Here is a 12785-nt window from a genome sequence, read left to right on the forward strand (position 1 = left end):
AAGAGAAGAGAAGAGAAAAGAAGAGAAAAGAAAAGAAAAGAAAAGAAAAGAAAAGAAAAGAAAAGAAAAGAAAAGGAAAGGAAAGGAAAGGAAAGGAAAGGAAAGGAAAGGAAAGGAAAGGAAAGGAAAGGAAAGGAAAGGAAAGAAAAGAAAAGAAAAGAAAAGAAAAGAAAAGAAAAGAAAAGAAAAGAAAAGAAAAGAAAAAGGCATGTATCTGGATCTCCTACAGTCTTGGTTGGCCAGGTATCTGTCTTCCAAATTCTCAGGATAGATGAATGAAGACATCCAAATTTGCATCTGTTTATTGAAAACACCTCAACTTTTATTCTGTCAGTTCCTGGAGCCTTGTGTTTTGTTTTGTTTTGTTTTTTAAAAAGCGATGCCACTAATGACTTTTGGACTTCTTCAGTCATTGATCATAGCTCCCTGCTGTTGTTGTTAGATGGAGTTGAATCAGTTTTGATTCTTAAGGAGCCTATACAAACAAAATAAATCACAGCCTGGTTCTGTGTGTGCCATCTTCACAATCACTGCTGTGCTTAAGTCCATTGCAGTAGCCTCTGTGTCAATCTATCCCAGTTAGGGACTTTGTTTGTTATTAAACTTCAACTTTACCAGGTGAGTTAGAAGTTCTCTGCAGGAAGAAGGTGGGCAATTTCCTCCTGCTGCAATTTACTGCCCCTGAAAGCCTACTGAAGTGTCAGCTATGGGTTGGTTCTGAATGGATTGTATATAAGAACAACTATTTTACTAAGCTTGTTTGCATTCTCTAGAGACTGGTCTCTCTTGATAATGTAACCAAACTCTGTGAGAAACACTTTTAACATCTTCACTTTCAAGGAATATCCTGGACAGCCTTCTCCCAAGATAGTTTGTTTATTCTTTTGGCAATATTCTTTGCCAACACCGCAATTCAAAGGCATAGGTTCTACTTCAGTCTTCTATAGTCATTGCCCCATCATCATATAAAAGTAGTCTGAAAAAAAAAAATTAAAAAAAAAAGTAGTCTGAAGTTGGGCTCATTCTTCATACAGTGATTCTGTTAATTCACCCAAGTTTTGTTTTTTCTACTGAAGTCTTCACTATTATAACTCAAGGCTTGAAATGTTGGTCAATTCTTTCAACTTAAGATATGTTTTGTATATATAGTCTTACCTTCTACTTTTTAACTCCACTTCTTTGACTTTTATTGTCTTATTGAATTGCCCTTTACAATCTTCTGTTCAGGCCTTTACCTTATCCTTTCCCCCTTTACTTTAACTGCTCAACATGCAAGAGACAGTTTCAAATCATCTTCTGAAATCCATTTTGATGATTTCTTTCTCTCTTGTATCTTTAATGACATATATTCTTTGTGTAAATTGTTCTCAATGTTATCCCACTACTCATCTGATCTTTGGTGGTTGTTTTGTTTGAGTTGCCTATGACTCATAGCATCCCTATATACCATAGCCCTAAACCCTGCTCTATCCTGTGCCAATCTTATTGCCCCTGATACACCTACCCCCATTACCCTAGTCACTGGATCAATCCATCTTACCAAAGTCTTCCTCTCTTGTGCTGTCCCTCCACCATCCTAAGCACGATGTCCCTCTCAAAAGACTGGTCCCTCTTTGCAACATGTCCAAAGTATGTCAGAAGGAGCTTCAGAATTCTCACCTCCAAGGAGCAGTCTGGTTTCACCCTCTCTATGACAAACCTGTTTTTTCTCTTAGCAGTCCATGGTATATTCAATACCCTTCTCCAGCACCACAGCTCAAAGGCATCAATTCTCAGTTATTAGTGATTAACACATGGAATTTTTTCTTAAAATTACTCTTAAAATTGAGTCAAGGGGGATATATTTAACATTATATTTTGGCTTTCATGGATTGAATTTTTTTCCCCTTCAGCTTCAGTTTGAGCTTGCATATGCACAATTTTGGTGTGTCTGTTCCACAGTCAGTCCTTGGCTTTGTTCTGATCATCTATCTGTATCGTCTCCACAGATATAGTAAAATAGATTCATTTGTATTCCATTCAATGAATTCCACTTGTATTGTCTTATTTCTGTTAATGAACAAAGGGATTTGAAATAAAAATGGTGGCTTTGTAAAATTACATTGTGAACTCCTGTGTCATTTACACAACCAAGGCTATATTCTACTGATGCTTTTTTTCCAACTTTTGCATTCCATCCATTAGTAATTGTCATTTCATCTTGATTTTATGCTTAATTAACTTTAGAAAGGAACCTTTTTCAATTTTCAATTTCTTAAATTTTGGCATTAATATTTGGCACATAATTTTGAATAATAATGTGCCCCACTCTTCTGTCCTTAAACCACAATGGGATGTTTCTCTCTTCCTTCCCTAAAGACCCTTGCTATAAAACCTGCCCTAATCCACTTTAGGGCGAGGTATTTCCCTGGTCTGTCCCTCTGCCTGTTTCTCTCTCTGTAGACCAAAGAATCCTGCCTGGGAGACCCCTTAATAAAGCTTCTTTAGCTTCTTTTCTTTCTCTGGTCCCTTCCTTGAGTCCTTGGCCTTATGTCCAGTGCAAAGACCTAACGTAATGCATATTAATACTATGATATCACTAAGAGCACTGCATATTAGGAAAATGTCAACATTTTCTTTGTTGATGAATGTCATACTATTCTTCTTCAATTTGTAATTCCCAGCATAGTAGTCCATATGTCTGATGCAAAATACCAGCCCATTTTAGTTCACTGATGCCATAAGTATATAATTTAATTTTTTACAACTTTAAATTTGACTTGGTTCATACTATTTTTACACCTCACCATCCAATTATTAGTGGAGTTGTTTCTTTTAAAACAGTTATTGCCATATCAATAAATATAGATCCCAGAATCTTTAATTCATCCACATCATCAAAATCATCTCAATTTTGAAAAGTCAGCTATTTCTCAGTCTATTTTGGATGACTTAAGCTTGATGTGTTCATCCATCGTCCAGTACTATATAAAACAATGTATTATTATCATTAATAAAGTTTTTACTACACATACACATTATATATATATATATATATATATATCTCACAGTAACATACAAACTATCACAATATAATATGCTGATAGACAAATGACGTATAAATATTTAGAAGTTCTTGTTGTTGTTGTTATGTGCCGTCGAGTCGCTTGCGACTCATAGCGAAGATTTAGAAGTAAAGGAGTAAAATATGACTTGGGTTTTTCAGGATTAGAAATAGTCAAAAGCATATTTCGAGTTAATGGAACAATATAAACCTTGTGCAAAAAGTCTTAGGGGATATTCAGGTAATCCAAATAAAACTTATTAGGGTGGAAATCGAAGTGGGTTGGAAAGTTGTGGGAAATAAAGTACAATATTTTCTACCCACAAAGCAATTAACCTTATAAGAATATGAGAAGTCAGTAAACATTTCGGAGCAGGATAATATAAATATGAATGATATTTGTCCGCAATGATCAAGGTCTTTATCCTATACAACAACAAATCTTTTAAAGTATCTAGAAGAATTCATTTTCTTCTCTGGCTGAATTTGAGAGCAGAAGCAGGAATGACATCCACTTTCTAAACAACATGCCCCTGGAAACTCTATGAACTTTGATAAAAGATGATAGTTACAGAAAGTCTTCAGGCCGTTTGTTCATAGGGTCACTATGAGTCATGCTCAACTTGACAGTAATCAACAATAATAGACTTAGGAGAAAATCGTTTTTGAGAGTTTTCCAAATTCATCCTTCAAAATGATGATTTAAGATTTCCAACATGACAGTTGGGCAGCCTGGTCACTGGGCTATGCTGCAAACCACTGAGGATAATAGTAGATTTTAGAAGAAGGAGTCAAAATCAGGTGAGATACTCCCTCCCAAAGAGGGTACATTAAAGTGTAGGGAGGGAGCTGCCTGAAACTCCCCTGGAGAGAAACTGCTTCAGTTGAGGAACCTGCTCGTTGGCTGGACAGCTGACCACTTAGGCAAATAAGAGGTGACCTACACTTAGGCAAGATTTCCATAGGTCTTTGCTTCAAACCAGAGGGGACTTGAAAGACTTTAGGAAAGGCAACTTTCCTTTTGTATAGGACCAGAAAAGACTTCTGTAGAATTAGTTGCCTATCCTCATAACCAGAACACATTAAGCCTACAACTAATTAATGGCTTCATAAAGTTAGAAAACTATCACCAGGTTATGCAGACACAAAAGAAACAGCCTAACAAATACCAATAGAAACCTATAGCAATGTCAAGAAAGTGGCAGGCAGCTTCAAACATTGTGGGGGGGGGGGAAGAATCCTTCCCCTAAAAGAGCTGAACATATTGCAGACTAAATTAAACCCTAGAGACAAAGAACAGAAAAAAAAATATCAATGTGGAGTTATATGAACAGATGATGAAGAAGGTAAAAATGATGGAGGAAAGAATAGTAGCCATAAATAAAGCAAATGCCCCATAGACAGGGAGCCAGTAGAAGTATATCAATATGTAGGAACATGAACAACTACTGATGAAATGGCAAACTATGCAAGAAAGAATTAAACCTATAGATAAAGAGGTGCAAGGATTTAAAATATCATCATAAGACAGAAAGAATACAACCAACACAGTACTGGAAATAAAAGAAATACATGAAAATGCAATTGAGAATTTCAAGGCATAAATGACAGAAGTTTACAATGTGCTGAAGCTAAAAACAAACAAACAAACAAACAAAAAACCAAAAAAGATGGTACAGAGAACAGTGACCAATAAGACAAGAACTTCGCTGGGAAGATAACTAACAGAAAAATCAGAGGAGACAGAAGGAAAATGAAGAAAACATTAGAATCAAAAGGCATAACATCAAAAGGAAAAACATGCGTATTATTGGAATTCCAGGACTGAAGAGAGTTAGGCTAGCACTGAGAAAACTGTGACAAAAGAACTAGAAGAAAACATCTCAGGTATCATGAAAAATGAGAAAATCCACATTAAAGAAGCTCAGTGAATGCTGAACAGTCTAGAATCCAAAAGAAAAACATAATCATATCATAGTCAAATTCTACAAAGGCAAAGATAAGAATAGAATACTAAAAGCAGCATGAGAAAAATACAGTAACTTACAAAGGAGAGTAGATTAAATTCTGATTTCTCCACAGAAACCATGTGAGCAAGAAGACAATGGGATGATACAAAGGCTTAAAGAAAACAACCGCCAGTCTAGGATCCTATACCCACCAAAGCTGTCCATCAAATAGAAATTAGGTCATTTGCAGAAAAGTAAGAATTTAAGGAATTTGTAAAAACGAGACCAATTCTATAAGAAATAATAAGGGAAGTCCTTCATACAGAGACAGCAAAGGAAAGTGGACGCCCCATAGTAACCAGAAACAATAGAAACAGAGGAAAATGGCAACTATAAAACCTGGCCTGTCAATAATCTCACTCAGTGTACATGGCTTAATGCACCAATTAAGAGAAAAAGAGTATCAGAATGGATAAAAAAGCAAAGCCCATCAATATGTTATCTACAAGAGGCACATCTAAGAACAAAGAAAAAAGATTAAAAATTGAAGAGTGGAAAAGAATATACCAAGCAAATCACACTCACAAAAAAGCAGGAGTGACAGTAGTAATCTCTGGTAAAATACACTTCAGATTGACAATCACCATGTTAAAATAAGGAAGTGATTAAAGGAACAATGGATCAAGAGCATAACCTTGATCAACATCTATATAGCAAATGATAGACATGTAAAATACATAAAATAAGGATTAACAGACTTGAAGAAAGAAATTAACAGCACCACAATAGTAGGAGATGACCTTAACACACCACTAAAGGATAGGTTAACTTGAAAGAAACTTAACTAACATCCCGAAAAATCTAAGCTATACAATTAGCCAACTCAGTGTATTCAGAGTACTAAAGCTTAATATGTGTTCTTCTCAGGTGCACATGGTACATTCTTCAGAAAAGATCATAGAGCAAACTTCAACAAATTTTAAAAAATTGAAATAATGCAAAGCATCTTTTCAGACCTTAATGCCATAGGACTAGAAATCAATGACGAGAGGATAAAGCTTATGACTAGATACATAAAATCCCTTTATAAGGAAAATCACAAAGCAATAGTGCAAGAAACTGTAGGAGACATAATTAAATGAAAAAATATGATCTGTTCTTGGATGGAAAGACTCAACATAGTGAAAACGACAATCCTACTAAAAGCAATCTATATGTTTAAAACAACCTCACTACAGATAGCAAATTTTTCAAAGACTAAGAGAAGGCAATTGTCAAGTTTATTTGGAAAACAAAGACCCTGAATAAGCAGAGCACTTGTGAAAAACAAAAATCAAGTGAGAGGCATAGCACTTCCTGAACTAAAAACTTACTACGCAGCTGTAATAATCAAAACAGCATGGTATTGGTACACTGACAGCCGCCAGGATCAATGGAAGAAAATTAACCCATGTATATATGGTCAACTGATAATTTATCAAGGAAACAGATGCAGAAATGACAACCTCTTTAACAAATGGTGCTGACGAAACTGGACTTAAATTTGCAGAAAGCTGAAGCAGGATCTACATCTAACACTACTCACTAAAGTCAAATCTGGTGGATCAGAGTCCTAAAGTTAAAACCTAAAACCATAAGGATCATAAGAGACAAAATATAATCAAACTTGGAAGGTTTAGCCTATGATATACATTGACTTGCAAATATAGCCAGAAATGCACAACCACGAGAAGACAAAATTTACAAATTGGACCTTCTAAAAAATGAAGTTCCTGTATAAATCAAAATCTTTTTCTAATAGAGTAAAAAGAAAACCTATAGACTGATAAAAAGGAACATTTGGAAACATTTGGACATATCAAAGAAGGGCCTCCTAACGAAAGTTTATAGAATGTTTCAGGGTTTCCACAGGAAAAGACTGATAATACAATTACAAAATGATTTGGAAAGACTTTTCACAAAGGAAGACATGCTGAAAACCACTGGTACTAAGAGAGCTGTAAATCAAACCATTATGAGATATCCATTACTCCAGAAACAGTACAGGGCAGTAAGCAGTAACTGTTGGAGAGCATATAGAGAGATTGGAACTTTCATGCACTACTATTGAGATTGTAAAATGATATAACCCTTTTGGAAGGCAAACCTTAACATAGAAATTCCAAATGATCCAGCTATTGCATTGTTGGGAATATATCTCAGGAATATCTAACTGAGACGCCAAACTAGTGGTTTGCACACATATGTTTACAGCAGTATTATCCATAATAGCAAGAAAACAGAAACAGCTCAAATGTCTATTAACAAACAATTAGATTGACAAGTTATAGTATAGCTCTAGTGGCCTAGTGGCAAGAAGCTGTGTTGCAATCCCAAAGGCACTCGGTTCAAGTCTATCAGCTAGCTGTTCTATGGGAGAAGGATGGACAATCTCCTCCCATGTGACTAACTGTCTCTGAAAACCCTCTGGAGGAAAAAGAATAGTAATAGTAGGGTAGGGTAATAGTAGGCATAAATCAATGGTGATTGATTTTATAAAACAATATATATGTAAGTGATCATTTGAAACACAGTATGAAAGTAGGAATGTGTGAAATGCATGTACATAAATGATACACAATGTATACAAGTTTTGTATGCAAACTAATATAAGATAAAAAATAAAACAATATAAAAGAATTTCAATAAGAAACAGATATACTATTCAGAATACAGGATAGCATTCTTAAGTTATAAATAGAGCCTATTAAACTATTTAGGAAATTCACAAAATGGACATTTTCACAAATATAAACTTCCTTGAAAATTTGCAGTCTACCTTGCAAATTTTTGTGGTTGTAATTAAAATGTTCCTTAAGGTTCTATAAACAATGGAAGTCTTGAAGAGTCATTACGGAGAGCTCTAGTGAGCTAGTGGTTAAGGAGTTGTAAAGTCAGCCCAAAAGCAGGTGGTGTGAAACCACCAGTTGCTCCAAAGGAGATAGATGGTCAATCTCCTCCTGTGATGTTTGCAACTTCTGAAAACCCACTGGAGGGTCAACTATGAGTTGGTTCCAACTCAATGGCACCTAGCTGCAACAACAATAGGGATTTCTGGAGGCATGGTCTGGAACAAGCTGTGCTGTTAACCCAAAAACCACATATTTCTGGTTGTTTGAATTTAATTAGGAAAAAAATGAGAAGTCTCTTCTGGTTATTACCTATAACCATGGAAGCTGATGGAGGGTCACTAGAAGTTGGAATTGAGTTCTAGAAGTTATTTTTGAGTTAAATTATAAAACTTAGTTCAGACATACTTATTGCTTAACTAAACATAAGACCCACCACAGAAAGAAACTGGGAATTTTTAAAGTGTTGTCAATAGCATAAAACTTATTTCTTCTTTAAAGACAAAGTTTCATTATAATCAAAATACTTTAGTTAAATTCATCAGTTATAAAATATTAAAAAGATGTAAGTGACCTAGCAGCTGTCCTTTGATTATCCTTGTCTCTCAGCTCTAAACTTACCCTTCTTTGAGTTGGTTACAACTGGCTCTTACAACACTTCTTGTCACATGGCTGAATGTAAATCTTCATCAATAGAAGGCACTAGAGTGACCTTGCAAGACAACAGAAATAGGGCAACTTTTCCCTTCTAGGTTTCAATCCAGTAGTATTGTTATAAATTATGGGAACCACGTGGACGAGCTTTAGTTGTTTCTTATGCAAATGTTGTTCTTAACTCTAGTCCACTTATACTATCCATAAAGGGTAACCGGCATCTAAAGACCAATTCTAGTCTCCACACACCTTCCTTTGTTATTGTGTGTGCAATGGAGCCAATTATAGCACAGAGAAAATCTGCCTTATAGATTTTCCTAAATTGTAATCTTTATAGAAGATTGTTTTCTCTCCCAACTTCCTGGTGGATTTAACTGCCAATTTTTCAGTTGGAAGCCAAAAGTTTAATTACTGAACTCTATCCCTAGACCAATGTCCTTTTTTTTTTTACCAATTGGAAGAATCTGTTTTCCTTTGATGGTCATCCCACATCAGTCATGGGGTGAAGGTGGGGGAGTGGATTCTTCTAATTATAGTTTGTTCTTTATTCTTTCCTCTCTAGCTGCTTCTTTCCTATTTCTCAATCCCTACTTTTGTTTTACATTCTTTAGTATTTAACCATTCCTACCAGTCTTCAATCATTACATAAATCAAAGGATTCTGTCCCCTAACTGGACTCTAATTGATACAATCAATGTCCATAAATCATTTTAAAATATGAGCGGAAATAAATCTTACCTGGCAAATGCAAAAATAGCTGTTCCAAGAAGAATTATTGAAAGGATACACAATGTGACTGAAAGAATGATTTCTACTGTTCTTTCTGAAAGTCCTTCACCTGTAACAGAAAATGGAAAAGATTAATATTGAATATTATCATAGAATAGTACCTTAAATATAAAAGCATAGAAAAAATCTTTTCTTGGCACTTCGTTCAAGTTGTTGTTGTTGACCCTCCAGTGAGATTTCAGAGGCAGTAAACTGCACAGGAGAAGAAGATTGCCTATCTTCTTACGAAGCAGCTAGAGGATCCAAACTTTGTGCCTTTGGGATTGCAACTTCCCAACTAAGTGCAGCTTCTTAACACTTGGCTACTAGAGCTGTATCATATTGTTTGTTCTTTTTTTTTTTTTCCTCCCAGATCTTCTAACTTTTAATTCTGAATCTTATGCTGAATCCCTTGAGGAAGCCATCCAGTGTAGAGCTATAATTATAACATATAGTCCTTGGAAAAGGATGTCATTTTGGGGAGTGCAGGGACAGCACAGGAGAGGAAGATTCTCTATGAGATGGATTGATTCAGTGACTGGGGTAATGGGAGTAGATGTGTCGGAGATAGTGAGATTGGAACAGGACAGAGCAGGGTTTAGGGCTGTTGTACATAGGGTCAATATGAGTCGCAGGTGACTTGATAGTACATAACAACAATAGTTATGTCTACTGAATTTTATCACACTTCAGACAAGAATTCATATCTATCATCTATCTATCTATCTATCTATCTATCTATCTATCTATCTATCTATCTATCTATCATCTATCTAGCTATCATCTACCTCTATATCTCCAAGAAAAACCTCACTCTCCTGGAGTCAGTTTTGACTAAATGACTCTACAACAGAGAGTTGCACTGTCCCATAGAGTTTCCAATCTATATAAAAGAAATACACAGCCATATCTTTCTCACAAAAATTGGTGTATTTAAGCCACTGAAAACCTTTATTTAGCAGCTAATCACTAAACCACACACCATTGCTGTTGTTGTTGTATATCATCAAGGTGGGACTGACCCCATAGTTGACCCTCCAGCAGGTTTTTGGAGAAAATAAATTGGAGGAGATTGCTTATTGTTCTCCCACAAAAAAAAGTTGGTTGATGAGTTTTATCCCTGTGCCTTTGCGATAGCAGCACAGTTTTTACTAGGTCATCGAGCTCCGCTGTACCACTAGGGATCTTTAAATGGCTGCTTAGTACCAGAAGTCAGGAATTAAGGAGATGACGTGCACTTGGAAAATCTGCATTTAGGGACCTTTTCAAATTGTTGAGGAGCAATGATGTCAGTTTGAAGACTAAGGCGCATCTTATTCAAGTCATAGTCTTTCCAATTACTTTCTATGTATCTGAGAGCTAGACAGTGAATAGGGATAACAGAGGAAGAACCAATGCCCTTTAGCTGTGGTGTTGGAGAAGAGCATTGAATATCCCATGGAGAGCCGAAAGAAAAAAAACAGATATATCTTGAAGAGGATGCAGCTGGAGTGCATTTTGGATGCAAGAATGATGAGGCTTTGTGTCACATACTTTGGGCATGTTGCTAGGAAGGGCTATTCCTTGGATGCTACGAAGGATAGAGGGTCAGAAAGGAGAGGAAAACTCTCAGCCAGGTGAAAAGACATGGGGACTGCTGCAATGGGCTCTTGGATATCAGGTAGTGTGAGGACGACACAGGATAGAACAGGGTTCAGATCTTTTGTTCATGGGGTTGCTATGAGTCATACTCTACTTAATGGCACCTAACAACAATGACAGCAACAAATGCCTACTTAATGTAATTCAATTCCTTCACTGTCAGAAAGTCAGAACTCAATCACAGATGACAGTCGAGTGGGTTTTGTTCTTGTTATGTGCCGGCAAGTCAACTATTACCCATAGGAACCCTGTGAAAAACGACTCTGTACCTTGCTCCATCCTGAGGTAACCTCACCATCCCTGACACACCTCACTACACTGCCGCAATCACTGGTCAATCCAACTTGTCCAGGGTCTTCCTCTTCTACACTGACTCTCTACCCTTCCAAGAATGATTTCTTTTTCCAAGGACTCATATCTCCTAGCAACATGACAAAAGTAATTGGGACAGAGCTTAAAAAATTCTCCCTCCAAGGAACAACGTGGTTTCACCTTCTCCAGGACAGACATATTTGTTTTCCTGGCAATCCATGCTATGTTCAAGACTCTTCTCTAGTACTACAACTCAAAGACATTGATTCTTCTTCTGTCATTCATAGTTATTGTCCAGATCTCAGATCAATAGCAAGTACTAGAGAAGACCATGTCCTGGATCAGGGACACTTTAGTTTCTAGAGTGACATCATTTAGCATTCTAGACTATCATCTTTAGTAATTTGGAGAGGTCTTTGACAGTAGATTTTTCTAATGCAACTCATCTTTTGATTTCCTCACTGCTGGTGTCAAAAATGTTCATTCTGGATCGAAGAAAAAGGAAATAATCATCAGGTTCAATCCTTTCTCCAACTATTATAATACTACCTATTGGCCTAGTGATGAGAAACTTTGTTTTCTTGAGGTTGAGATGTAATCAGTATTGAAGGCTGCAATCTTGGATCTTCTGCAGCAAATACTTCAAGTCATTTTCAGCAAGCAAAGTTGTGTCATCTGCATAACACTGGTTGTTGATGAATCTCCCACCAATCCTGATTTCACATTCTTCATGCGGTTCAGACTCTTGAATGATTTGTGTGTATATAGATTCTGAGAAGGTATGGAGAAAGAACACATCCCTTATGCACACCTTTCTTGATTTCAAACCATGCAGTGTTCATATAACAGCTTTTTGGTCTAGGTACAAGTTTCGTGTGAGCACAATTAGATGTTTGGTCAGCTTCTCAAAGTTAACCACAATTTGTTATCATCCACACAATCAAATACCTTTGCATAGTCTATTAAACAGAAATAAACTTCCTTCTGATACTCTGTATCTTGAACCATGATCCATATAACATCAGCAATGATATCCCTTGTGCCACAGCCTCTTCTAAATCTAGCTTGTATTTCTGGAAGTTCTCTATTGATGTACTTACAATTACAGTCATGTTCGGATAATCTTCAGCAAGATTTTGTTCGCATATGGTATGAGTGATATTGATCTATAATTTCTACATTCTGTAGATCATTAACTTTTTGGGGAATGGGAATAAGTATAGGTCTATAAATTAACCCTTCCTGGTGAAACTGAGGAGGACCTGAAGCGCTTGCTGAAGAAGGTCAAGGACTTCAGCCTTCAATATGGATTGAAACGCAACATCAAGAAGACAAAGATTCTCACCACTGGGCCAATTGGCACCATCATGATAGATGATGATGAGATTGTTAACACCTTTAGTTTTCTTGGATCTGCAATCAACACTCTTGGTACCAGCAGCCAGGAAATCAAAAGATTAATTGCATTGGAAAAGTCTGCTGTCAGGGAGCTCTCCAGAGTACTGAAGAGCAATAATGTCAGTCTGGAGA

The 12785-nt window shown here is 36.4% G+C and overlaps 1 protein-coding gene across 1 annotated transcript in view; it reads right to left on the reverse strand.

Annotated features, from left to right (window-relative positions):
- Positions 1-12785, reverse strand: part of PTPRQ (protein tyrosine phosphatase, receptor type, Q) — a 415982-nt gene that overhangs the window by 70142 nt on the left and 333055 nt on the right. The window contains exon 34 of the mRNA XM_006882544.1: positions 9273-9372. Coding sequence (XP_006882606.1) covers positions 9273-9372 — 100 coding nt within the window. The remainder of the gene's footprint in view (positions 1-9272; positions 9373-12785) is intronic.

The sequence above is a fragment of the Elephantulus edwardii genome, unplaced genomic scaffold (genome assembly GCF_000299155.1).
Source record: "Elephantulus edwardii isolate Elephantulus edwardi_28Jun2011 unplaced genomic scaffold, EleEdw1.0 scaffold00021, whole genome shotgun sequence".
Lineage (NCBI taxonomy): Eukaryota > Metazoa > Chordata > Mammalia > Macroscelidea > Macroscelididae > Elephantulus > Elephantulus edwardii.